This window comes from Homalodisca vitripennis, chromosome 5 (assembly GCF_021130785.1).
Source record: "Homalodisca vitripennis isolate AUS2020 chromosome 5, UT_GWSS_2.1, whole genome shotgun sequence".
Taxonomy (NCBI): domain Eukaryota; kingdom Metazoa; phylum Arthropoda; class Insecta; order Hemiptera; family Cicadellidae; genus Homalodisca; species Homalodisca vitripennis.
In genome coordinates, this window is record NC_060211.1 from 27849969 (window position 1) to 27875510 (window position 25542).

Sequence of the window (25542 nt, forward strand, 5' to 3'; positions counted from 1 at the left end):
ATTTTACACATACAAATATGAAACAAAACTTGCTAACAAAAGAGAAAATAGTGGTTTTCCTACATTATGTACTTCATTTTGTAATCATCGGCATTGTGTGCATATTGTGTGATATCCGTAATAACAAATTTAAAATTAACACTTTCACAAAATATAGCAAATTATCACATTTTAAAAAATTAACACACGATTGTAACGTATGTATTTAACAACATCTATAGTATTACAATACAAAACGGTAAACAATTATTATGGTAAACAGAATATAAAACTAGCTGCTAAACATAAACAAACTAGTGGAACGAATTACTTCCTTTATTTTCTCAGATACATTAGTGGAAACCAGTAAGGAACTCAGTTTGCCTTGTTCCAAAACGGAGTGCGTAGTCTGAGTGGGGCACTCTGACTGACATCAACATAGCACCTCTTGCTCAATCCAGTGCCATGTCAGATCAAAAAGCAGTTATTTTGTGGAAACCATTCCACACACACAGAGTATGGGTAATATTGGAATATGAACAGCTATAAATATATAGAACTAGCTGTTTCCTGCGGCTTCGCACGCTTTTCGTAAGCTTTGCCCGTGTATTTGCGCTTCTGGTTCAAGTGAATTATATTTCCAACGACGATGTAGAGTTTGTATTGTTGCCACGATCAAGAAAATCTGTCAAAAGTGTATGTTTATAGCCATTGTCTACGTACATGTACTTTATTATAAAGTGGTCTAACACTCAAGCTTTAAGTTCAACCAGAAATGTATTTTGAAGACAAATATACATCAAAGCTTAGCGCCTTCAAATAGTTTTTTGCTATTTAATATACTTAACAATTAATATTGTTTAATATATTTATAGTCTCGTAATCGCAGTTTATAGTGTAGAGGCGCTTCAAAAACTTTTAACTTTTGCATTGCCGCCTGGTGCCTTATGCCGCGAGATACATAAATAGGCATAGCATATAAACCTTCTCCGTCAAAAATTACATTAATATACAAATTTTCATAATGATCGGTCAAATAGTTTACGATTCCATAAAGGACAAACACACAAACATTAATTTATATATATATACTAGCGGGCCCGGCGCGCTTTGCTGCGCATTTCAATAATTTTTTGCAAAAGTTGCCCGCGGCTTCGCACGCAATTTCCCGTTGAAAACAGTACACTATATTCACTTATTCTTTTTCTATCACATTCTAAACATTGCTGAGATAATTGATAGTCGTTCCATCGTGAGCCTCTTGGGCGTATTATGAAGGTATGTACCATATTCCTGCCTCTATCTAGCTGTTACCCACGGCTTCGCACGCAAATCTTAAGAACCGAAGTCCTTATATTACTTAGTAAATTTTTTTTTTTTACTATAATAAATTTTAGATTAAATTAGTTATATCTCCGATGCCACGATTGAGCTTGCTTTGTTGTCTCGATCGAGAGAATATGTACACACGGAGTTTTGAGAACCATACTTCTGTCAAAAAAAAAACAACTAAGGTTGATTTTATAACATTCTTTATATTTGTAGCCAACGTAAGATAGTAATTATGATATCTGCATTACTCTTCTGATCAAGCATGAGCATGGTTTATATTAAATAAATATTGCAGTTAAAGGTGAATTTTTACGTCAAATTTGAATTGTATTATCTGGATAGTAAAGTCTATGTTTAACAGTGATTGCAAAAACAGTTTAAACAAAATTTGTCGTTTCTCTTAAGCTTACTCTATGCTTTAAAACTATAAGTGTAATATATGTTTACAAAGAACAACTGATTAAAAATTTGAAAAGACGTTAACATATGTTTGCTGCAATGCATTTCTTATGGGTATTTCTGTAACCAGTGGGGCGGAATCCTGAATCGGGAAAGGGATGGGCATAGCTTATAAACCTTCTCCGTGGAAAAATACATATACGTACAAATTTTCATCATGATCGGTCCAATAGTTCACGATTCCATAAAGGACAAACATACAAACATTCATTTTTATATAATATATAGATATATAGATATGGAGAACCATTCTAATGTATAAAAAAACAGTCAAATTTGTTTGAATTAAGTCCTAGTGGGAAAAAAAGTAAAGATAGCAATCAGCCGTGTAGTATTATATAAAAAAAACATTTTCTAGAGTGTAATACCTCAATCTACAAAGATTTTTTATATTCAAAAGAATAAGCTCATTTTATATTTTTCAACAACTATAAACAACATTGACAAAATTATATAAGCAATTAAATAATGTTAAATTTTGTCGATATAAAAACGTTATAAATGTGTGATGTCAATGTAAAATTAAAAGAATACTACTATTTTGTTGTTTTTTTTTTTTACTTTTTTATACATAGCAACTATTAAAATCACTAAATAAAATTGTTTTAAAAACAATATATATACACAAAATGTACGTAGGATTATGAGAATAGTGTATGTTTAGTAACAAGTACTATTTGTAATATTCCTCATCATATTCTATATTCATGGACGGCCTACACGACATACAGAAGACTTCATTAATTCCATCCTACAGAACTGGCCTGTTTGAAAAGAAACCAAACTTTCAATCAATCTACTTCCTGTGGAGCCGAGGACAATGCTTAAAAAATGGCTTGTGGAGAGATAAATTTAAACGATGAACGAGTTCTTGGCTCCTTACTCAGCTTTAATTAACATCAAACATTAATTATTGAAATGTTTATTGACACCAATTCTGTACTCTGTGTTCAAGAATAAAGCCTTTTCATTCTGATGTACTCTTTCATATTTCAGATGAAATATACTTGGTGCAGTTCAAGGTCGACAAGAAATGGTACCGAGCGCAAGTGAAGGAAGTTATGGAAGATAAGTGTGAAATATTCTATGTTGACTATGGGAACACTGAAACGGTGGATATCAAGAAGTGAGTATTTTATTTTATAGCCAAAACATTTAGGTATTTATTGTATAGCATCTATTTATGACATTGAATTTATATTATATTAATTTATAATCTTGTTGGACCAGAAATTATCCTTAAATCCAGAGCTTTTGTTTCAGATGTAGTACAGTTTAAGTTTCCTTGATCGGTTTACTAACATACTAACAATAATGTTAGCACTATTGTTCCTTTGGTTAATTAAGTCTGTTGGGATTTAGCTCAGATCTGTTAAGGACGATGAGAATGAAGATAGAGAGATTGGCCTTACCTTCAATCTAATTAGGTTTAGGTCGGTTCTTTTTTTATTGGTTCTGATAGCAATTCAATTAATTGATTTTTTACAATTAATCACTTTATAATTGGAACACTCTACATAAAACTTGTTATATTATAAAAATAAATGTGATATAGAATTTTTTGTATCATTCTGTAAGGACCTAGTTACTTGCTTTAGATTTGATTAGAACAGTTTATAAGAAGTTATTACAAATTTATTGTTTCATTCTGTTACTTGCTTTAGATTTTTTTAACAGCTTATAAGACGTAATTAGTGTAATAGAGCTATAATGAATGCAATAAGTGCAACAAAATAATAATGTTTGGCTTTCTATCTCTTTAACCATTACAAAATATGGTGAAATGATGAGCTGAAAGATGTGAGTTTTCTACAACAGTTTGTCCATTCGCATCCGTAATCATTGTCAGAAACCACATGGATCATCTGATTTTTTATTAAATTTAACGTATACATTAGATTTATTTCATAAATATCTTTTCTTTTTTTCTTTTATTTATTTATTTTTTTATTCAACACTATGATTGGTCAAAACCAATCTTTTCTCATAAAGGAATATAAAAATTAAATAATTTGAAAATGTTGTCATTTATAGCCAATTAGATGCTTAACACGTTCACTACCACCATGTGAAGAAAAGTCGTATACCCATAGACCAGCCGGCTCAAATATGAGCCGCACGGTTTCTACCCGTGCACCGGCGTCCCAAATATGCGCCGCTCGGGGCACCTCAAATAGACTGACGTCCCATATTTGCGCCGCAGTTTGCATGCCACTATTATTGCCATGGAAATTCACTGGTCTATTTTAGAGACTTGATACTTTTGTATTGGTCTATGGGGATGTCTGGCTCACATGTGGGACGCTTGGTCTCTGGATATCTTAAAAATTACGTCCCGCACAGTTGATAAACTTGTTCATTGCAGCCTACACTGTTCTTGTTGTAAACCTCACACCACGGGCTTCTTTCTTCTGAACTAGGGTTAAGGTTAAGTTTTGTTAAATCTTTTTCCACCTGCTAGACGTCTCCCTGTCGAACGGTGTCTACATTTTCTCAAGGCTTGCCACTAAAACAACCTACCTGAAGTTCAGGGACATCGTAATAAAAAAAATTACATTCAGATAGAGCCCATGCCAAGGAATCCTCGCTCCAGCCACTCTTCACAGTCTGCCCATACTCCCGTGAAGCTGGAAAAGCGTCTGAGATGCCATGTTTGCAGAGAGAGAAACCAGAAGAGGAAGCAAACATTTTATACCTGCTCCGTCTGCAGAGACTCAAATAACAAACCGTTTGGCCTATGCATGCCAACTTGTTATAACCAGTGGCACAATAATTAGACTATGAATGTGTGAGCACTTAAATATAATGTAACGTGGTGGCACATTCTGAATATTTGTGTAAATTTAATAACTTATATAAATGTTCACTTATTTTGTAAGATAGTTATAAGATATGGGTTAACAGTCGTGTATTATGTCTTGTAGAGTAAAAAGAATCCCATTTGTGTTTTGGTACCACGAAATAAATAAAATAAATACAATAAACTTTATATCTACTTTATTTTCTTATATTCTACTTTTTTAATTTCTAAAATTAAAATTATTGTAGGCCTATAGCCGAATAAGATATGTATAATAATACATTAAATGAACCTATATTTATATGACTCTGTTGTTTGAGCTTTTGTACCATTAAAGAAAATACTCTCATAATAAGATATGCATGTTTGATTGAAACTTACCCTAAAACCTACAGTAACTAGCAGCAAATAAATAGTGGCTCATATATGGGTCGCTTGGTCTATGTTAAGATTTTGATGCTATGGACCGAGCGTCCCACATATGCGCCGCCGTAAAAATTACGCAAATCAGCAATATATGAAATAAGAACAATACAGACGTACATTTTAGGTTATTTTGTTGAATTATAGCTCAATTAACAATATTTTATCCTTGGTCTGTGGTTAGTCTCACACCAATTATTCTCGGTCTGTGTAGAACAACCACATTTTGTAACGTTGGTCTGTTACGGTGACCCGGGCGGCGCAAATATGCGCCGCCTGGTAGCGAACATGTTAATGGCAGAGCTTTAAACAGTTTCTCTATAAAAATTCTAATTGTGAAGTTATAAAGGATTAAATTATAATTTTGGATGGATTATAATTCATTGAGTAAAATCCATATATGATCATTTAAGTTTTCCACACACGTTCCATATATATCATAGAGAGAGTATATTAAGTGTTGTGGAATTTGATATACATTTTAAAGATCTAGAAGATCAATAATACAAACAATCGCTACTTCAAGCATCAGCGATTTATGCAAGTATGCCAATAATCATTATAGTGATGATTGGTGCTAAAGTGTTAAGACAAATGTAAAGAAACTATGAAGTAGAATTGCTCTCTATATTTTACTGTTCTGAAACAGATGACAAGCTACACTGAATCAGCAATAAATTAAAACTGAAAAGAAACAGATAAAACAAATCTCTGCACTAATTACTAGCTATTAGGCGTAATGGAAACCAATTCTCCGCTAGATTGTATACGCATTAATAGACGAAAAATAATAACTCTCCCAACAATACAGGAAATAATGTTTGTGACAGGAGATCATGCAGAACGGTTAGGGTTATCGCTGGTGGCACATGCATGGTACACTCTCGAGGGTTATCGCTGGTGGCACATGCAGAATGGTTAGGGTTATCGCTGGTGGCACATGCAGACACGGTTAGGGTTATCGCTGGTGGCACATGCATGGAATGGTTCGAGGGTTATCGCTGGTGGCACATGCAAAACGGTTAGGGTTATTGCTGGTGGCACATGCAGAACGGTTAGGGTTATCGCTGGTGGCACATGCATGGTACACTCTCGAGGGTTATCGCTGGTGGCACATGCATGGTACACTCTCGAGTAATACGCTGGTTCACTAAACAAAGGTTTAATTGAAACTTATCTTGACAATAACAAGTAAATATCAAACATTTTAATTTTTGAACATTTCTTTGGCCTGCAATATTGCTTATGTTTGAATTAGGAATCTCAAAACCATGCTGACTAAAGTATAGTAATAAATAGTAAATGTTTTTTAAAGTAATGTTTGTGTTTCAGGCTACGTGATATCCCAGAAAGGTACAAGACGATCCCAGATCAAGCCATACACTGCAGCCTAGCTAACTGCGTTCCTGTGGGAGGAATGTGGAACGAAGAAGCTGTCAAGATCTTTGCCTCCATGTCAAATAAGTTAGTGCATCTTAATTTCCAAATAAGAAAGCACACTCTACAAATGTTCTTATAAATGAAATCGATATGGATTCCCAATTCATTTTTTAATTATTAGTTTTTTGTAATCTATTTTCTTTTTTCATAAATCCAAATAAATTAATTGATTATTTTCATGATTAAAATGCAGGTTATCAACCGAGAACCAATTTACTGCATTATTGAGTGTTGAATTTTTTATCACCTGTAAAGCTGAAATAGCTTGGTGCGTGGAAAGTTGTAGTGTTGTATCACTTGCATGTATACAATGTATAAATCACTTGGTTTAGCTGCAGTTCACATCCCTCTTGTACAACATCTGAAATATGAACTAGACTTAAATTCAACATCCACATTGAATCAACCCTTTCCACCTTAGCTACATTATTAGCATGTAGCTGTACCAGGCATTACATTGGATGGCAGATCATTGGCTGCCACAATAAAGAAAAACTGTCCAAGAACTAAGCCCTGCAGAAGACTCGTCTTTTTTTTCCTTTCCTGAGGGAAGAGGACAGTTTGTCCCCGCGCCTAGTCCTAAAAGGACCTTTGCGCCTCCCTTACTTTAATTTTGTGTCCTCAAAGACCGAGGCTTTTGCAAAAACCAATCAGATTTAAGGGCTCCTGTTCTCTAATGTCCTTGGGGCTGAGGAGATATGCTCCCAGGTATCTTTTCCTAGTCTCTACAATGGCAGGACAATCTAACCAAATGTGCTCCGCTGACTCCTCCTCCTTTCCACAGAGTCTACATTCGTTACTGACTAAGGCCTACCTTCAAAAAGTGCTTCCTCAGAGGGCCATGTCCTGTCAAAATTCCTAATATCAGTCTTATATCCTCCTTATTCTGGTCTAGGAGAGCTGTCCACCCTTTAGCGTAAGGAGAGATAAATAATTTGGATAGTCTTAAACCTGAGGCTCTACTCCAATTATTGTGTCTTGTCCTCTTTTCCCAATCTTTGACCAGAGCTTTAATGTTGGAGAAGGCTATCCCACTCGTCTTAATACAACTTAATTCTGAGTGTTTACTGTTGATTATTTTCAAGAGCACTATCAGCTACAGGCACCCTTTCGTGAACAACCTGTATATTACAGGTCGAATAATTTAATAATATTATTACTAAAAGGTGTCCCAAATTTAATTTTTGGTCTTATTCAATATTTTACTGTTCCTCATTGCCTTTTATAGAAGTTTGTGGCGCACTAACATTTGTGCAGCGGACGACACATATCACTCATTCCATTGTATTTTAATATAGTGGGTGTGTGCCCTGTTTCATTTTATTTTAGTCTAATGATTTACTAAGGTGTAACAGTCAATTGTAATGTTACAGTGTAGAACTGTCCATGTTCGTGGTGAATATCAACAGAACATCCAAGCTACATGAGGTCCACTTGCGCAGAGTCCAGGATCTCAATTGTTCCTTCGCAGATTCACTCATATTCCTGGGCTGTGCGGGCCAAACTGATGTTGTCAATTTGGAGGGCTTGTTTAAGGTCAGCTACACTTTCAATGTGCTTTTTAAAATCATTTGTGTCACATTTCCAGTTGTCTCAGACAGCTATAAGCTCTTAATTATCGTCAAATTAAATATTTCTCATCGATAGTATGATATTAGAAGGAATTGCTGTAGAAATACTTTCTTTTTAAATTTTAATAAAACCTTTGATTATTTGGAAAGAGAAAACTTCTATTTAAAAATAATAAAAAGTGCCAGTAAGTGATTGTCAAACGAACTAAGAAAAAAATACAAGCCACACATGAGATACATGTTGTTACATTTCTGAGTTCTTGAGATATTGGCATCACTGATCCACATTTTATCAATTCTTTGCAAGGGCAGAGTGGTATCAGTCAAATCATGTTAATAATATTTTAGGGTTTTAGTTATTTGAATTGTTTTACCTGTCCATAATACCTTAGAGGACTCACAAAAAGGTATAATATTTAAAATTAGCAGTTCTTGTTAGGCCAAGTTAAGAAGTTAGATTAATAATATCAGTGTCATATGTTTCAGGATCCTTCCTCCAAGAAAGGGTTTTTCAAGGATATTGATATCCAAAAAGGTGACACTTTTGATGGTCAAGTCACTCACATCAATACACCAACAAATTTTTATTTACAAAGAGTAAGTTTCCAAGTGTGGTTTGTAAGTCATAAGGGTGATATTAACTTTGACATTTAGGTTTCAGTCAAATCAGTTACTTTTGTAACAGTACATGGGTTTCCAATCGAGTTATTTGTTATATTATAATATGAGATGAAAATATGCATAATTAAAAAAAATATTGAGTTATAAATTAGAAACGTTCAATCAAGTAATAACATCAGTCTTAACTTAATGTTAATAAATTTATGTCCAACATAATGCTAATTATAACTACAATCTGAACTGATGCTAATTAAAACATGTTTTTTATTTTTTTTTTTTTAATCTCTTTTAAGCCTCAGCTTCTGCTATGTAGGCTGCGATGTTCACTGGTTTATTATTATTTTTTTCAAAGTCCACTGTTTCGTGTCTATACATGATTGGCCCTCCCCGGGATTTGAACCCGTGATCTCTCAGTTAGAGAGTCGAGACTATAACCATTAGTCTACGGAGGAGGACTAAGACATGTTGATTTTAATGATGATAAAGAAGTTGTCAAGCATGATGCTTACTGAAGACAGCTGAAGAACCAGTGCTGTTGTGAAACAATATTGAGTTTAACTTTTAACAAATGATGTTATTTTTGGTTGTAGAATTTATGGGAAATGTCATATTTTAAAGATATTATTAATAATCATCCAAACACCTTTTAGTTTTCCTTTAATTTGTATACTTTTGAATATTTAATTGACAAATTACAAATAGGTTTAATTTTGTATGAATTTCCAACAAAAACATTAAATAGCATTTTGATATGTATTTATTCTATCTTTTAAGTTCATATAAGAAATCAAGCGTAACTATTCTGTGATGAAAAAAAATATGTGTGTAAAAGTGTTTGAAGTGTAAGATTGTTCTTATAGGCTTAAAATCAAGATGGTTGCAGTACAGCCGTCTCTTATGGATTGATTTATTGTTCTCATTTTCTTTCCTTACAGTGCAGCTAAAAAAAATGTATCCCTAGAACTGACAGTTTATTTTTCTCTAATTGGTTGGCTGATTTTGATTTGACTGTAAACCAATACTATTAATGTAGAGAATACTATTATTGATGTACAATGTAAATTTTTCTTGTAAGTCAAAGCTATAAAAAGTGGTTGTAAAACATAAGAAGGTAGCGAGGGTATACCTAGGAAGAAGGCATTACGAAACACTGCTGTGTTTACACAAAGAGTGAGTGGTGGTAATCAACAGAATATCCATTGATGCCAGTTTAGACATGCCATACACAACAGAATTTTGAGGGTTGCAACAGTTGATTGCCAATTTGTGGGTTAACGTCACGAGAGTCATGGTATTGTACAAATTTGTTCTATAAACAATTTTTTTTTAAATATAAAAACAATGGCTAATGTCCGGTATCATATTATACTTTCAAATCATCCATCGTCACTAACAAACTTTGAACAAAGGATAAATTTTTACTTTGCCACTTGTTTAAATCCAAGCGAACAATCTGGAACATTTTGATTTATACTTTGATGAAAAAAAAACAATTACATTTATTAATTATTATAATGATTATGATGTGTTTCTAGTATTGAATTAGTCTGTATTTAGATGTTACCTATATTAACATGAACACTGTAGGTAACTATATGGATTTTTATTTTAGACTGTAGCTATTGAAACTTTGGCTTTCCAGATTGCAGACGGAGGCAAGCTCCTCCTGCAGCAGATGACTGACCTGACTCTTGTATACTCTCACATGGGGCCTCAAGAAAATGTCATCTACAACCCTACGCCAGGTAAAACAATCTTATTTTCTAACCAAAAACGCAGTACCAATTACAAAGCTAAATGCGTGTTATCAATTTCAGAATACAGTGCCAACTAATTTTTTTATCAATCCATAATCTGTAGATTACAAACATTACCATGTTTCACGGATATTTATAATCATATCTTAAACTTTCTTGTTTTTAAAAGATATTAAATAATATTTTCAGAATTCACATTTTTACACTGTATTAAATTAACTTGTGATATAACTAATTGACTAACTGTAGACATGAAATCTAAATGAACTCACGAACGTATACTAAAGTTTGTTTCAGTGTATGTGAAATGAACTAAAAGGAAGACAACAACATAATCTGCCTTCATTTGATTACTTAACATAACACATGTTATATGCTAATGACTTTATTTGTTTGTTTATTATGTTAACTTTAAGAGTTTCTTTTGGTATTAATAATAAAATTGTTAACATGCAGTTTAATAAAGCTATTTTCAGTTTTTGTTTTCACAGTTAACAATGCTTTGTTAAAATAAAATAAAATAAATAAATTATGTCTTTATTGAGCAGGTATTCTTCAAAGTATAACTCTGATGTACAGGAAAATGATTGTCGTTAACTTTACAAATTTTAAAATAAAACATTAGCCTATTTTAATTATTCTAATATAAAAATAAAACATTTTAATATTTATATAACTACTAGCAGTTACAGCTAGTATTTTGTAGGATGGGTGGTCTACAAGGAGTTCTAAAAATAAACAGTAACCTAAGCATAGCTCAAAATGTATATAATGGGGTTGTTTGGCAAAGATTAATGATAGGGAAGAATCTGGTATAATTTTTATAATAGAAAGTTCTTATTTTTAGTTTATTTAGGCATTGGACTTTACATGATATACATCTTACATTACACTTTACAACAACGTACATCTTGAGCTATGCTTACATTAATTTCTTTTGCCGAACTCCTTGTAGACCATCCTCCATTTGATGTGAAGAGTCAATAACTGTTATAAAAACTATTTTTTAAGTACAGTATTCATTTACTAAGTTTAACTTTCACAACTTGAGCCAGGACAAAAATATTAAACCACCTAGAACAGAACTTACATTGTAAATGTTTCAAACTTTAAACCAGCATAATTTTTTTAAGAGTGAACCTTTTCAGGTTTGATTTGCAGCATTGTACTCTACTAACAGAGACCTTTAATTTGATGTAATATTCGGCTTATGCTCTAATAAGATCTAATAAGAGGGATGGCCTGCAAGGAGTCAGGAGGCCATCCCTCTGACATGATAAAAAAATGGTAGTTGTTTCAAAAAGTAGATTTATAGGTGCAGTGATGATGTACCAAGTTTTATTGCTTTACATATAATCGTTTGAGAATTATCAAGCCTGTGTGGGATTTTTTTACACTGCGTGTGTGTGTATGTAATTATGTATATGTATATATAATTTCAATAAACATTGAATCGCAAAAAGTACTTGCTCCGCCGGGACTCGAACCCGGATCTCTCACTTGCCGGGTGAATGTGCTACCATTACACCACAGAGCCCTCACTTTTTACGATTCAATTATTTTGTATTTGGCCGTATCTGTCACATATGTGTTTAAATAACTTAACTAACATATGATCGGAAGACCAAATACCTGTCAAATGACTTTTATTTACATTAAATTTTTATAAATGGCAATAGCCTTATTTAATTTCAATAAACATTGAATCGCCAAAAGTACTTGCTCTGCCGAGACTCGAACCCGGATCTCTCACTTGCCGGGTGAATGTGCTACCATTACACCACAGAGCCCTCACTTTTTATGATTCAATTATTTTGTATTTGGCCGAATCTGTCACATATACATAATTAATAATTGATCAGCTGACATGATACAGTAACAGCTGTTGATATTTCATTCAGACTGTTCAAAGTGCATTAAATGAAACAATTTAATGTTTAATGAAACAAATTTTGTTTCAGTGTTTGTTTTCTTGCAATTAAATTTAAATAGACTAATTTAGAATTTGTTTGTTCTTGACTTTATTTAAATCAATTTTCCTGAATTAAATTCTCTATAATTCTTTCAAGGATTTATGCATTTTTTATGCATTTAATGAAATGACAGCAACTTAAATGTAAACAACTTTGTTTTTTCACAGTAGTTTTTGTTTTTTTAAGCAAGTTATTTTACAAACTAAGGGGCTTACAGTTCTGGGAACTATTTTATTCAATTTTTCAGGTCAAACTTCATATGAAACAATCAAATGTTTGTCTTAATTACCGTTCTAATGGTTTCAGTTTTAATCTCCCAATTAGAAATCTGGTTGAAATCTTTCGCTAGCCTTATTTAGTTTAGTTGACAAAGCATTTCCAGACACATGTTTACCTTTCCTCTTGGATCACCCTGTATGTGCATACTTAGGACTGAGAAGCTCTATGTTTACGGTCTTTACATGAACAAAAGGTCTTAAAAGTGTCTATTCCCACAATTTAAATTCACTTGTGATCTAATTTATTTACAATGCAACACTTGAGTTTGTCTTGTTGGACTGGTTAAGAAGAAGAAAAAATATATATGTAAGTTGGTTTTTAAGGCCTACTTGGTTTAAAATGCGTTTACTACCAGCCCATGTAATTTACTTCCGGTCCAAGATATTTCAAGTGCCATAATTGAGTTTTCCTTTTCTTAACGATGTCTATTCTAACTGTTTAAATTCAATTTCCACAGATGAGTTTGCTTTGTTGTCCTGACCAAGAAAATATAATATCAATATGCAGGTCTCGGAAACCAACTTAGATTCAAAAGCATCTATTTCCGTTATCTAATGTGGAAAAGTGTAGATTGTTTAAATATGTGGGTGCAACGGAATGGTTTGTTGTTTTATATTCAAGTTCTCTGTTAAATATTTCTTTTTAGCTTGTCCTAATGCATTGCAAGCTATATACAGTAAAACCAGAAGCATGCCTTGTTAATTTAGATACACATTCTTAGAATTATTCTTCACTGTTGTTAAATATTGTGGGTTTAAACACCTCCAATGTGACCATTTCTTGTAATTCTTTTTCTTACTAAGAAGCACATGCGTCATATACTTGGTATAGTTTTCCCATCTAAACTTTCCTTGGTACTGCAATGCCGTTTCATGTTATACATGTGAGAGGATTATAGTAATTCACTTCTAAAAAACAATTGCAGGGATGATGGTAGCGGCCAAGTTCTCTGATGGAAGCTGGTACAGGGGTGTCATTCTCAGCATACCCAGATCTTGCCACATCGAGGTCCAGTATGTGGACTTTGGCAATGTAGAAACAGTCAACTGGAAGGATGTGCGGCTTCTGCTGCCGAAATTTCAAAAGATGTCAGCACAGGTATTTATCTGCCTCTCTACTAGTAATCACAAGCTGTATTTAAGTCTCAAGCCGTATTTGGAAAGGGCATAGCTTAAATTGGAAGGATGCACGTGCAGCTTCTGCTGCCGAAATTTCAAAAGATGTCAGCACAGGTATTTATGTCTCGCTACTAGTAACCTCAAGCTGTATTTAGGAAGGGTATATCTTAAAATAAAATGATGTAAGCCTAAAAGATACAAAGTGGCAGCATATATAATGTGCATAATGACAAGTTCGGGTTTAGTAGTTTTAATATCCAGTCTTTGATGTTGCGAAAGGAACAACAATATACTGAAGTGACATGCCACTTCTACAACCTAAGTCTATGCAAGCCAAAGTTACACAAGATAACATACAGCACAGGTAATTCTGATCCTTTCTTCTGTGTCACAAAATGGCAACTATAGCCAAATTTTTACAAGATGATGACATAGGTGGTGATCTATATCTCTGCTGACAAGTTTTCTCAGGTTTTGTTCTATTGATGTCCAGTTTTGTACTTTGCCAAATGAAAGACTGTCTAATAGAGCCACATGTGGTAACTACAGCCAAAGTTTGCACACAACAACTGCGCGGTGGTAGTCCACTGTTGTGTTCAACACGCTTGTCACCAGTCCATAGTACGATATTTACAACGCAACAGAAGGCACAGTGTATTTTGTGGTACGCAGAATTGAAATCTATTGTTAGTGTGCATGTGTGCATCTATTTCGAGTTGCATGTCGAGATCAGAATTAGCGAGATAACTAAATAATTCGTCGCTGGTTTAATCAGTTTCATGACACAGGAAGTGTTTTTAAAGAACATTCACAATAAAATTCTTAACTGGATTTTACACTTTTTGGCTTCAGCCATTATTAATCCCTTCCACTATCTAATCATATTTTAAAGATATAGATAGCCTTAAGTTTCATTTTTTATTCCTGTTTAACGTATATTCATTTCATAACATTCACAATTTGATTGACTGTTGTTTAGTATTGTAATATTGCACTGAATGTGGCTGCTGAATACTGCATAAAAAATGACCTTGTACTTAATGAGTCTAAGACAAAGCAGATTGTTCTGGGAAGAAACAGAGAGAAAGTCTCGGAACTCCCCAACATCACAGTGACCAGCGAAGTGAAGCATCTGGGGATCATCATAGATGAAAAGCTATCCTGGAATGGACACCTGGATAGGCTTTGTCAAAGACTGAGCTCAGCCATCTTTGTAATAAGGAGGATTAAGACCATCAGCACTCAAGCAGCCAGCAAAATCGCATACTATGCACTGTTTGAGTCACACCTAAGGTACGGCATTGTGGTCTGGGGAGGTTCAACAGCAAGAAATATACAGCGTGTACTGATCCTACAAAAGAAAGCCATAAGAACAATATCTGGGCTAGGCACAAGAGACAGCTGTAGACAGGCTTTTAAGGACTTAGGGATCCTCACAGCACCCTCCCTTTATATCCTAGAGACAATACTTCATGCCTCTTCTCGAATCCTTCCAAGACACTATGATAGGCATGCTTACCAAACTAGAAATGCCACAAACTATACATTACCTCTACACAGGTCAGCACTCTATGAATCAAAGCCTACATACGCTGGAGCAAAATTTTTTAACAACCTCCCAGAAGCACTGAAGAGTATCAGCCGCAATCTGCTTAAGAAGAGACTGACAACCTGGTTGCTGGACCAATCATTCTACAGCCTGGAGGAGTTCCTGAATTGGAGAGAACATTAACCACAACTGCCTAACCTGGAAACTATTATTGACAAATTGTAAAATGCTTATACTGTTTGACACCAATTCAGATCTTGATGATCTTGTATTAAGTTCTATCAATAAATAAATCAATATTACCTGATAACTTCCTTAAGTATATATCTCTTAACTGTTTGTAAATCAGTAGTTATTTAGCGATTAACCATTTCCTGCCTACCACCTCCATTTATCACCTAGAATAATCATATACTTTTATATATAAATAAGCACTTCAGGTCTAAATTTGAAAACATTTCTATATGTCAGCATTTGGCAGTTGTTTGCTAAATATTTGTTTGTCTTATTTTAGGGCCTGAAATGTTCTCTTAGTGACATTGCTCCAAAACATGAAAAAGGGTGGACTGCTTCAGCCAAGAAAGCGTTTGAAGGCTTGGCCAAGGCTGGATTGTTGCGTGTGTATGTGGATGATGTCAAGGATTCTCACTTTAGCGTCACCCTGTACGATATTCAAAGAGATAAGGATATCTGTATCAACGGAGGATTGGTTGAAAAGGGATACGCCAATTCTATAGGTCCTAGGTGAGTAATTTACGTACAGTTTTTACTTGGAACTTTACAAAATATTTTGCCTCTATCCTTGACGCTTTTTCCAAATTCTAACTGCTCTTTTAATAGGGCTTAAAGCCAGGGATTGTTGTTACCAGTTAGTAGGAAAATCACCAGACTTACTTTGAAAACTACGTTCTAGGGTCCAATGATCAAAAGAACACATAAAAGGACACATATTTTACACATAATTAGAAATTTTCGATTTCACTGCAATCTTTCTCAATCAGTACAGAACATTCTCTTGATATAATGTTCTCTACTGGTTGAGAAAGATTACAGTGCAATCAAAAACTTCTAATTATTTGTAAAATTGGACTCTAGAAGATAGATTTCAAGATGTCTGTTGTTCTTTTAATATATTAAGTATTTGTACTAATTCCTTTAAATAATGTTTTTACCATTTTACTGTATTATTAAAGGATGTGACTTTTTTCTATCTTATATGGCCGGAATTAGATTTTCTAAATTTTAACCCTTAGAGCGCTGAATAGAAATTCCTATATTTTCCCCCTAGCATTAAAAATAAATTTTTAATTTGTTTAAAGTTCTATTTGATTTAATACTTCTGAAGATATTATAGGAAAAAAGGCAAAAAACAGAATTTTTTTTCAAAGGATGAAGTGTTTCAAATTGAAGTCACAATTGTTGAAGTAATATAACTGTATAAAATGTTCAGAAATAATGTAAAACACGCAACTCAATACAGGAACAAGCTTATGCGCAGGTCTCATGAACACCACTGGTCACCCTCACCACGCGGGAAATCCCGTAAGACGCGCCTGCAAGTCAGAATGGCGTTCATTTGCTATGACAACCAATTTTGGATCGGTAACGGGTGGTCGAGAACAATGAATGGAGCGCAGTCGTTGTCTGAGTTTCGGACAACATTCTACCTCATTCTATCAGCAGTTTTACGAACTATAGTTCACAACAAAAAATAAAAACTTCGATTGCGAGATTTACCGTAGTACGCGTGGTAAGGGTTAAGAAAAGAGAATTTTCCTAAGCTAGGGATTTATAATATAATACAAAAATTAATTAAGTAGAGTTGACCCAAAGTTATCTGTACCTACAGATTATGCGGTGTTTTAACTAAACTTACACTTATGTAACTTTGAAAGAAAATATATTGTTTTTTTAATAACCAAACAATGAGAAAATAATTAGTACTTAGGTACACATATGAAGACTTCTACAACGTTGTGCACAGGTCTTACCTTGACATTGTGAGATCACTGTAAAAAATGGCAAGATGTGCCTTAAGGCATTGTCAACTGAGGGAAGAGAGAGGAAGGGATGGTGAGAGGGGAAGGGAGGAGAGGAGAATCATCTTTATTCCATAAATATACAATACAATAAATGTATATGAATAGCATCAATACTACTACCAAAATATGAGTGTCTAAACCTAACCTTAAACTAATATTTACATTTTCAATAATTTGATTGCATTTAAACTATTGCCTCAATTATTTTCTGGTGTCATCTACCAATTCATCAATAGAGTAAAGTGTTTGGTTTGTAAGATGCTCCTTAATTTTTATTTAAAATTTGTTATAGTTAGTTTTTATTTTTTGATTTCCTCAGGTAAAAATCTTTTCTCCATATAATCAGTTTTCATTTTATAAAATGTCAAATTGTGTTTGTCAGTGATGATTTTGTTACGTTTATTATAGTCATGCTAAGCTGTTGGAGATGGAACAGAATTTGTCTTTACGAATTTTGTTACTTCTGTCACATATAAGCTATATATGGTAGGGGTTTTAAGCTCACAGAATAAAAATGTTTTACTGAGGCATGTCTCTGTAGTTTCAATATAACTAATTGCTTTCTTTTGCTTTTTTAATATTGTATCTCATTTTTTTTAATGTTGCACCATATGTACTAATTCCATATGCTAGATGTGAATGGATTAATGCATAATACATTTTTCTCGAAGCATTTAAGTCACACAGCTTTGACATACAACGCAAGACATAAATTCCAGATGTGATTTGTTTAAAACATTTTGAACATGTTTATTCCAAGATAGGTTTTTATCTATGGTTAGATCTAGAAGTTTGTACAGTTTTCTTGTCCTATAAGATCATTTCCTACTATAATTAATGGCTCAATTTTATCTCTATTTTGTTTTGTGGAAAATGTTATAAAATTTGATTTACTTGAATTCAATAATAAATTATAATTATTTAAGAATTCTTTGATAACTGCCAAGTCAATATAAGCAGAAATCTCAATGTCATCTGGAGATTTTCCCGTCACTATCATGTTAGTGTCATCTGCATATAAACAAATTTTCCTTAGAATAGCATGTTTTGTAATTCATCTCAGATAAAAAAAATTAAAAGTAGAGGGGCCAATATTAAACCTTGTGGGACTCCATACTTTATTATTTGTTGAATTGACACAGTTTTTCCTATATAATTACAGCTTCAGTTATTGTCTATAAATTGTGTTCCCACATATTTTTAAAGTAAAAAATAACCTACTAAAGGCAAGTTTTAAGCGAAAGAGCATTGTTAGATCAATTTTTTTGAGACCTGTCAAGGAAGTTGAATTAAGAACAGCTGTACAGTATATTCTCTAAAAACCGGTACCTTACCGGGACTTGATGATATTACTTACTCATTTATTAAGCAAATATATAGTAAGACATCAAATGTTTTTGTTGTATATTATTAATTTAAGTTTAGAAAAAGGAGAATTTCCTGAAAAACTAAAAGAAGCTGTTATCATACCTATATATAAAAAGGGTTCAAGGACAAGTTGTTGTAACTATAGGCCAATATCATTGTTGTCTTCATTTGCTGAGGTATTTGAAAAACTAGTTAAAGATAAATTATTGCAATTTTTGGAAGAATCCAGTTTTTTTTAGTAAAAATCAATTCGGCTTTCGGCAAGGGATGAGTACAGAGACAGCGTTGCACGATTTTATGGATACAGTAACGAAAGGACTTAACAACAAAAAGAAAATTACTGGACTTTTTTTAGATATTACTAAAGCATTTGACACGGTTCACCATGATTTACTTCTAGATAAATTATACAATGCCAGAATCAGAGGAGTTGCCTATAACTGGTTTAAAAGTATTTTTAATAGTATTTTTTCTTTGTATTATGAGTTATGTATGAAATGTTGTATTTTTGGTTGATAGGGAAATGTATGTGTGGGTGTAGGAAATTGTACAATGGATAGTATTTGTTTAACACGTTCGCTACCAGGCGGCGCATATTTGCGCCGCTCGGGTCACCGTAACAGACCAACGTTACAAAATGTGATTGTCCTACACAGACCGAGAATAATTGGTGTGAGACTAACCATAGACCAAGGATAAAATATTGTTGAATTGAGCTATAATTCAACAAAATAACCTAAAATGTACGTCTGTACTGTTCTTATTTGATATATTGCTGATTTGCGTAATTTTTACGGCGGAGCATATGTGGGACGCTCGGTCTATAGCATCAAAATCTTAACATAGACCAAGCGTTCCATATATGAGCCACTATTTATTTGCTCAATTACTGTAGGTTTTAGGGTAAGTTTCAATCAAACATGCATATCTTATTATGATAGTATTTTAATTCATGGTACAAAAGCTCAATCAACAGAGTCATAAATACAAGTTCATTGAATGTATTATTATACATATCTTATTAGGCTATAGGCCTACAAGAATTTTAAGTTTAGAAATTAAAAAAAAGTAAAATATAAGAAAATTAAGTAGAAATAAAGTTTATTTTATTTCATGGTACCAAAACACAAATGGGGTTATTTTTACTCTACAAGACATAATACGCGACTGTTAACCCATATGTCATAACTATTTAACAAAATAAGTGAACATTTATATAAGTTATTAAATTTACACTTATATTCAGAATGTTCCACGTTACATTATATTTAAGTGCTCACACATTCATAGTCTAATTATTGTGCCACTGGTTATAACAAGTTGGCATGATAGGCCATGATATGACGTAATTTTTAAGATATCCAGAGACCAAGCGTCCCACATGTGAGCCAGACATCCCCATAGACCAATACAAAAGTATCAAGCCTCTAAAATAGACCAGTGATTTTTCATGGCAATAATAGTGGCATGCAAACAGCGGCGCAAATATGGGACGTCAGTCTATTGGAGGTGCCCCGAGCGGCGCATATTTGGGACGCCGGTGCACGGGAAGAAACCGTGCGGCTCATATTTGAGCCTGCTGGTCTGTGGGTATACGGCTTCTCTTAACATGGTGGTAGCGAACGTGTTAAAGTAGATGTAGACATAATGAGGATTATAATTTATAATTTATTTTATATAATTAGTGTATGTGTGATTTATTTGTTTATCTTGCAAGTATGAATCTGAATGCATTTTGTTGGAAAGAGGGTTTTAGGATTATGTTATAATATTTGGAAATGTATAATTGTTGTTCTATCACTGCTAGTTCTTTTATTTCTATGAATTATGTAAATACCTCAAAACAGGCTTTGCCTTGAAGGCCAATACTTTGTTTCTCAGTATATGTATGTATGTACGTGTGGCAAGAATGTTAATGTGTCAAGGTCAGCCAGTACTGATATACTCTGTAATCGCGTCCTATGCAGAAGATTATTTTGCTATGTATGTGCTTTGCAGTTATATTTGTTGTATATTTGTATTGAATATATTGTTTCCTGTTACTGAGATAAGAGGTAAACCAAGATAAGAGGCTTAGCAAAGTGCACTTAATTAATTTATGCACTTAAAATCAAGTCATTGCTTGACATTATTACTTCATTTTATTCACAACAACCAATGTGTGGTGTCTTAATTTGTATCTGAGTTGGATCCACTGACGGTGTAGATTAATGACCAACCATAAACTATTGATTATTTCTATTATTGCTTATTCCCCTGTGACATCAAACTCTTGTTACTCACAACCATAGTTCTAATAGTATTAGTAACTAACTGTATAATAACTAGCTGTATTATTAACTAGCTGTATTAGTAATTAACTGTTCTTTGGCTTTTGTTTTCCCAGCTCTGCACAGTCAAAGTTCCTTCGTCGTGTTGTGGATGGATCAAAACTGGATAAACAATCAGCTACTTCATCTGTAAGTAATTGTCTACAACTATAAATTGGGTGGATGTGATCTAAATAGGCTTATTTATATGTCCAAACTGGATAATGTCTATTATTTGTAACAAAGTTGTGAATCAATCATTATTAACCCTTTAACTGCCACAACCGAAATATATTGTGCAGCTCTAGTTTTGTAACAACTGCCACGGCCAAGTATACTCTTTCATATTATTAGCTTTTTTTTTTCATTGTATCTGCTGTTATTTTGTGTTACTTGGTGTTCTGTTATGTTAGAAATGTCTTGAAGATAGCTGTCCAGTTGGTAGTGGACTCTTGTGGATATTACTCAAACTACTATGAGTGCTTTGTATCGTACACAAGTTCGAAAATGTTTACATTGATATTTTACGAGAGGTTTTACAATTTTTATTCGTAGATTGTTGTGTGATAGTGATAATATGTTGTAATAATGTGACAAACATTAACATTATTTGAGAAGTTTGTAAATATTGTTAAATGTGCTCTATTTATTAACCCTTTAAGGAGTATGGATGTCATATGACATCTTGTATTGATAGGCTAAAATGAGTAATGGATGAAATAAAAAAATTACCAAAAGGAGTAAAAAATTAAAATCTTTAAAATTACTTAAATAAAGTTTTATTTACATTTGATAGCTTAATAAAAAAGGACTACGTGTTCTACAAGTCAATATTTCATTACTTTTTCAAAATCAAATGTCTTATTTCCTCACTACGGCACACTCAATCAATATTGTCTGCCATATGGACAACAGTAACAAACTAGATGGTTGCTCAACAAATATGTCACTCTAAATATGGCCACAGTATGCAGTATTCAAGAAACGGCTAGTATAATTTGGCGGCATATTCTGACAGCAAAGCGATGTACGTGATGCGACCTTGAGTCAGGGGCTTCTACCAGGTGGCTACTGCAATTTGGTGGTAAAATCTGATTACAAGTGAATGCGAGCACAAACATGGAAGTTAAGTTTGTTGCCAATAGATGGAATCACTTTACAGACAAATCTACTTAAAGGGAATCAGTAATAGTATCGCATTTAGGATAATACAAAAATACAGAGGCTAAACGTCATATGACGTCCGTACTCTTTTGGGCCACTATAAGAATATACGTCATATGACGTCCTTACTCATTATGTATACAGTAGTTTACACGCACTCCTTAAAGGGTTAAACTTTACTAGGTGTTATGTAAAAAAAACTCCTAAAAATGCTCCTAAAAATGGGAAAAAATACTCGTGGCTGAGGGGTCTTAGTATGTAACTAAGCCCGGCGCTCGGGTGTTGCTGTGAATCCAGGAACGCTGCAGTTAAAGGGTTATAGGTAAATTCTGGATACAATTACCTTATTAAGGACCAAACAGGACCTTTTTAAAATTGTGTTCTAGTCCATCTGTCTCTGTGATAACTCTTGATCAAAAGGCCCTAGCTAGAGACTTGAAACTTGGTATATACATTTGTCTTGGTCCAAGGACGAAGCCTACTGATTTTGGAGATAAAGGTCAAAGGACAGTGTATCTGTGTGTTAACTCTTTCATTAAATTTTGTTGAACCATTCCATACTCTGTTGTATTGGTTTATTAACTAGATACAGGACTATATCTGTATTAAGCTGTCACAACCTTATATTTTTATTCACCTTTTTATGTGGAATTAGTACAGTATTACAAATTATCTCAACAAATAAAGATAAAAAATAAAAAAACGTGAACAAGATTTTAAAAAATCTAAAAGAACATAAAACAGAATGAAGTATTCGTTTTTAAATGGATATAATGTGTAAATATTATTTAGTTTTTATGGTTATATTTTAATTATTATAGAACTATGACTCCATGTAAAAAGATTGATTTTTTTTCTTACAAATAAAAATATACTTCAATCAATAGAAATGGTTTGATTCTTGTCAGAGCCAATAAAAGTTATAAAATTAAGGAGTGTTCTTAAAAGATATTAAAATTGCCATTGTGATAAAATGAATTGTTTCAATACATTGGTTAAAACTTTATGATATGCTCTATAGGTATACTGTCCTAAATAGCCACTCTGAAAATCTAAAGTCAATTTGTTTAAAGCGTGCAATACATTCTGGAATAATAGTGTTAGAAAGAAGTAGAATAGACCTGTTCCTAATCTAATCTAATCACTCTAGTGTATCACTGTAGTGTTTGAGATTCCAACATTTCAGATGAAGAAATTGGTGACTGCGTCAGCCAAACACACTGGTGAAACAGAATCACGCGAGGAAGAAGAAGAGATGTCTGCCTTAGAAAGAATGGAGGAATTGGAAAAAGGAGCGGATCGAGTCCGAGTCAATGTATTGAAGGTGGTGTCACCCTCGGAACTGTACATCACATTTGACAAAGTTCAAGAACAAATATTAAGGTATACATCATAAGCTCATAAGTTTAAGGTGTATAGTTTTATTATTTAGCCAAAAGTACACTCACATTACATTAACAGTTTTTGCTGACACCTATAAAAAGGCCTAATTTTGTTTCAGTGTATACTGTGTCATTGTACCATGTTCTCTGTTGCGATCACAATTTTTTCCCATTATTAGTGTGGGTACTCTTTGTGCTACTAAATAAATCAACATGCTGTAATTGCTGATTACATTTTTTACTTTAGTATTAGTACATGTGTTACTTATAATTTAAATGTATACAATTATTATTGAAGTAAAATTTAGGTTGTATAAAATTTCAAACCAAATTTAAAGTAGGGTATAACTTTTAATATTATGAGTTTTTAAATCTTTAATTATCATTTTACTGTTACCGGTAGAAATAAAACATAAAATAAGACAAATGTGGATTGTAAGAAATAAGCTGTGTTGAGTTGGCTAGTGGATTGAGTCTTCCTGAGGAACACGTGTTTTCCGATAAAATGACAGAGTTCTATGAGTTGAGTGCTGAGGAACTCAGTGACTGAAAGTTTGGAGACTTGTGTGCTGAGTATATTATTGTGTTTTTAGGCTCTCCAACAAGATGACAGAGTTCTATGAGTCGACTCCTGAGAAACCCAGGGACTGGGAGGTGGGAGACTGGTGTGCTGAGTATATTATTGTGTGTTTAGGCTCTCCAACAAGATGACAGAGTTCTATGAGTCGACTCCTGAGGAACCCAGGGACTGGGAGGTGGGAGACTGGTGTGCTGAGTATATTATTGTGTGTTTAGGCTCTCCGATAAGACGACAGAGTTCTATGAGTCGACTCCTGAGGAACCCAGGGACTGGGAGGTGGGAGACTGGTGTGCTGAGTATATTATTGTGTGTTTAGGCTCTCCAACAAGATGACAGAGTTCTATGAGTCGACTCCTGAGGAACCCAGGGACTGGGAGGTGGGAGACTGGTGTGCTGAGTATATTATTGTGTGTTTAGGCTCTCCAACAAGATGACAGAGTTCTATGAGTCGACTCCTGAGGAACCCAGGGACTGGGAGGTGGGAGACTGGTGTGCTGAGTATATTATTGTGTGTTTAGGCTCTCCGATAAGACGACAGAGTTCTATGAGTCGACTCCTGAGGAACCCAGGGACTGGGAGGTGGGAGACTGGTGTGCTGAGTATATTATTGTGTGTTTAGGCTCTCCGATAAGATGACAGAGTTCTATGAGTCGACTCCTGAGGAACCCAGTGACTGGGAGGTGGGAGACTGGTGTGCTGAGTATATTATTGTGTGTTTAGGCTCTCAGATAAGATGACAGAGTTCTATGAGTCGACTCCTGAGGAACCCAGTGACTGGGAGGTGGGAGACCTGTGTGCTGTCCTTAGAGAAACCGACAATAAATGGTATCGGGGTGTTGTTACAGAAGTTGTTGACATGAATTGCAAGGTAAGTTACTTTAGTTTATTTGTGTCATTGTGTCAGGACAATTTTTCTCTTGTTATGTAAATATAAGAACTGTTTACACAATAATCAGCCGCTTATAATTTCTGAATAAATAATGTGTTAAGAGAACACCATTAAAAACTATTTTTTTATTACTCATTGTGAAATTTGAGGCTTTTAAAGTTGTAAATTTAAGCAGTTTTGTTATCAATTCCAAATAAAAAATAATGTAGTTGAAGATAAATTTTGAAATCTGTACATATATGAGCTATAACTTTAAAATAATTTAAATATTTTAAAATAATTTTTGTATAATGAAAATATAATTTGTTTATAAATATTCTTAGTTTAAATGCCTGTAATCTCACATGACGTAATCAAAGTCATCTTTTTTTGTATTTAGGAAAACTATCTTACAGGGCTACGAATTTAACATACAAAAATATTTTTCAATATATACAGCTAGCTTTTTTACATTAGTCTTATGGATAACCGTGATGGCAATGAAAAAATCAAGTAAAATGGCAGAAT

General features: G+C 33.6%; 1 protein-coding gene across 5 annotated transcripts in view; it reads left to right on the forward strand.

Annotated features, from left to right (window-relative positions):
• Positions 1–25542, forward strand: part of LOC124361890 (RING finger protein 17-like) — a 78684-nt gene that overhangs the window by 14738 nt on the left and 38404 nt on the right. For 4 of the 5 annotated variants that reach the window (XM_046815941.1, XM_046815943.1, XM_046815944.1 and 1 more), the window contains exons 6-15: positions 2767–2896; positions 6326–6457; positions 7807–7969; positions 8491–8601; positions 10268–10370; positions 13560–13732; positions 15816–16045; positions 21098–21170; positions 23371–23567; positions 24867–25014. In XM_046815941.1, the coding sequence (XP_046671897.1) occupies positions 2767–2896; positions 6326–6457; positions 7807–7969; positions 8491–8601; positions 10268–10370; positions 13560–13732; positions 15816–16045; positions 21098–21170; positions 23371–23567; positions 24867–25014 (1460 nt within the window). Of the gene's footprint in view, positions 1–2766; positions 2897–6325; positions 6458–7806; positions 7970–8490; positions 8602–10267; positions 10371–13559; positions 13733–15815; positions 16046–21097; positions 21171–23370; positions 23568–24765; positions 24827–24866; positions 25015–25542 lie in introns of all 5 variants that reach the window. The other variant, XM_046815942.1, reaches the window with a different exon arrangement.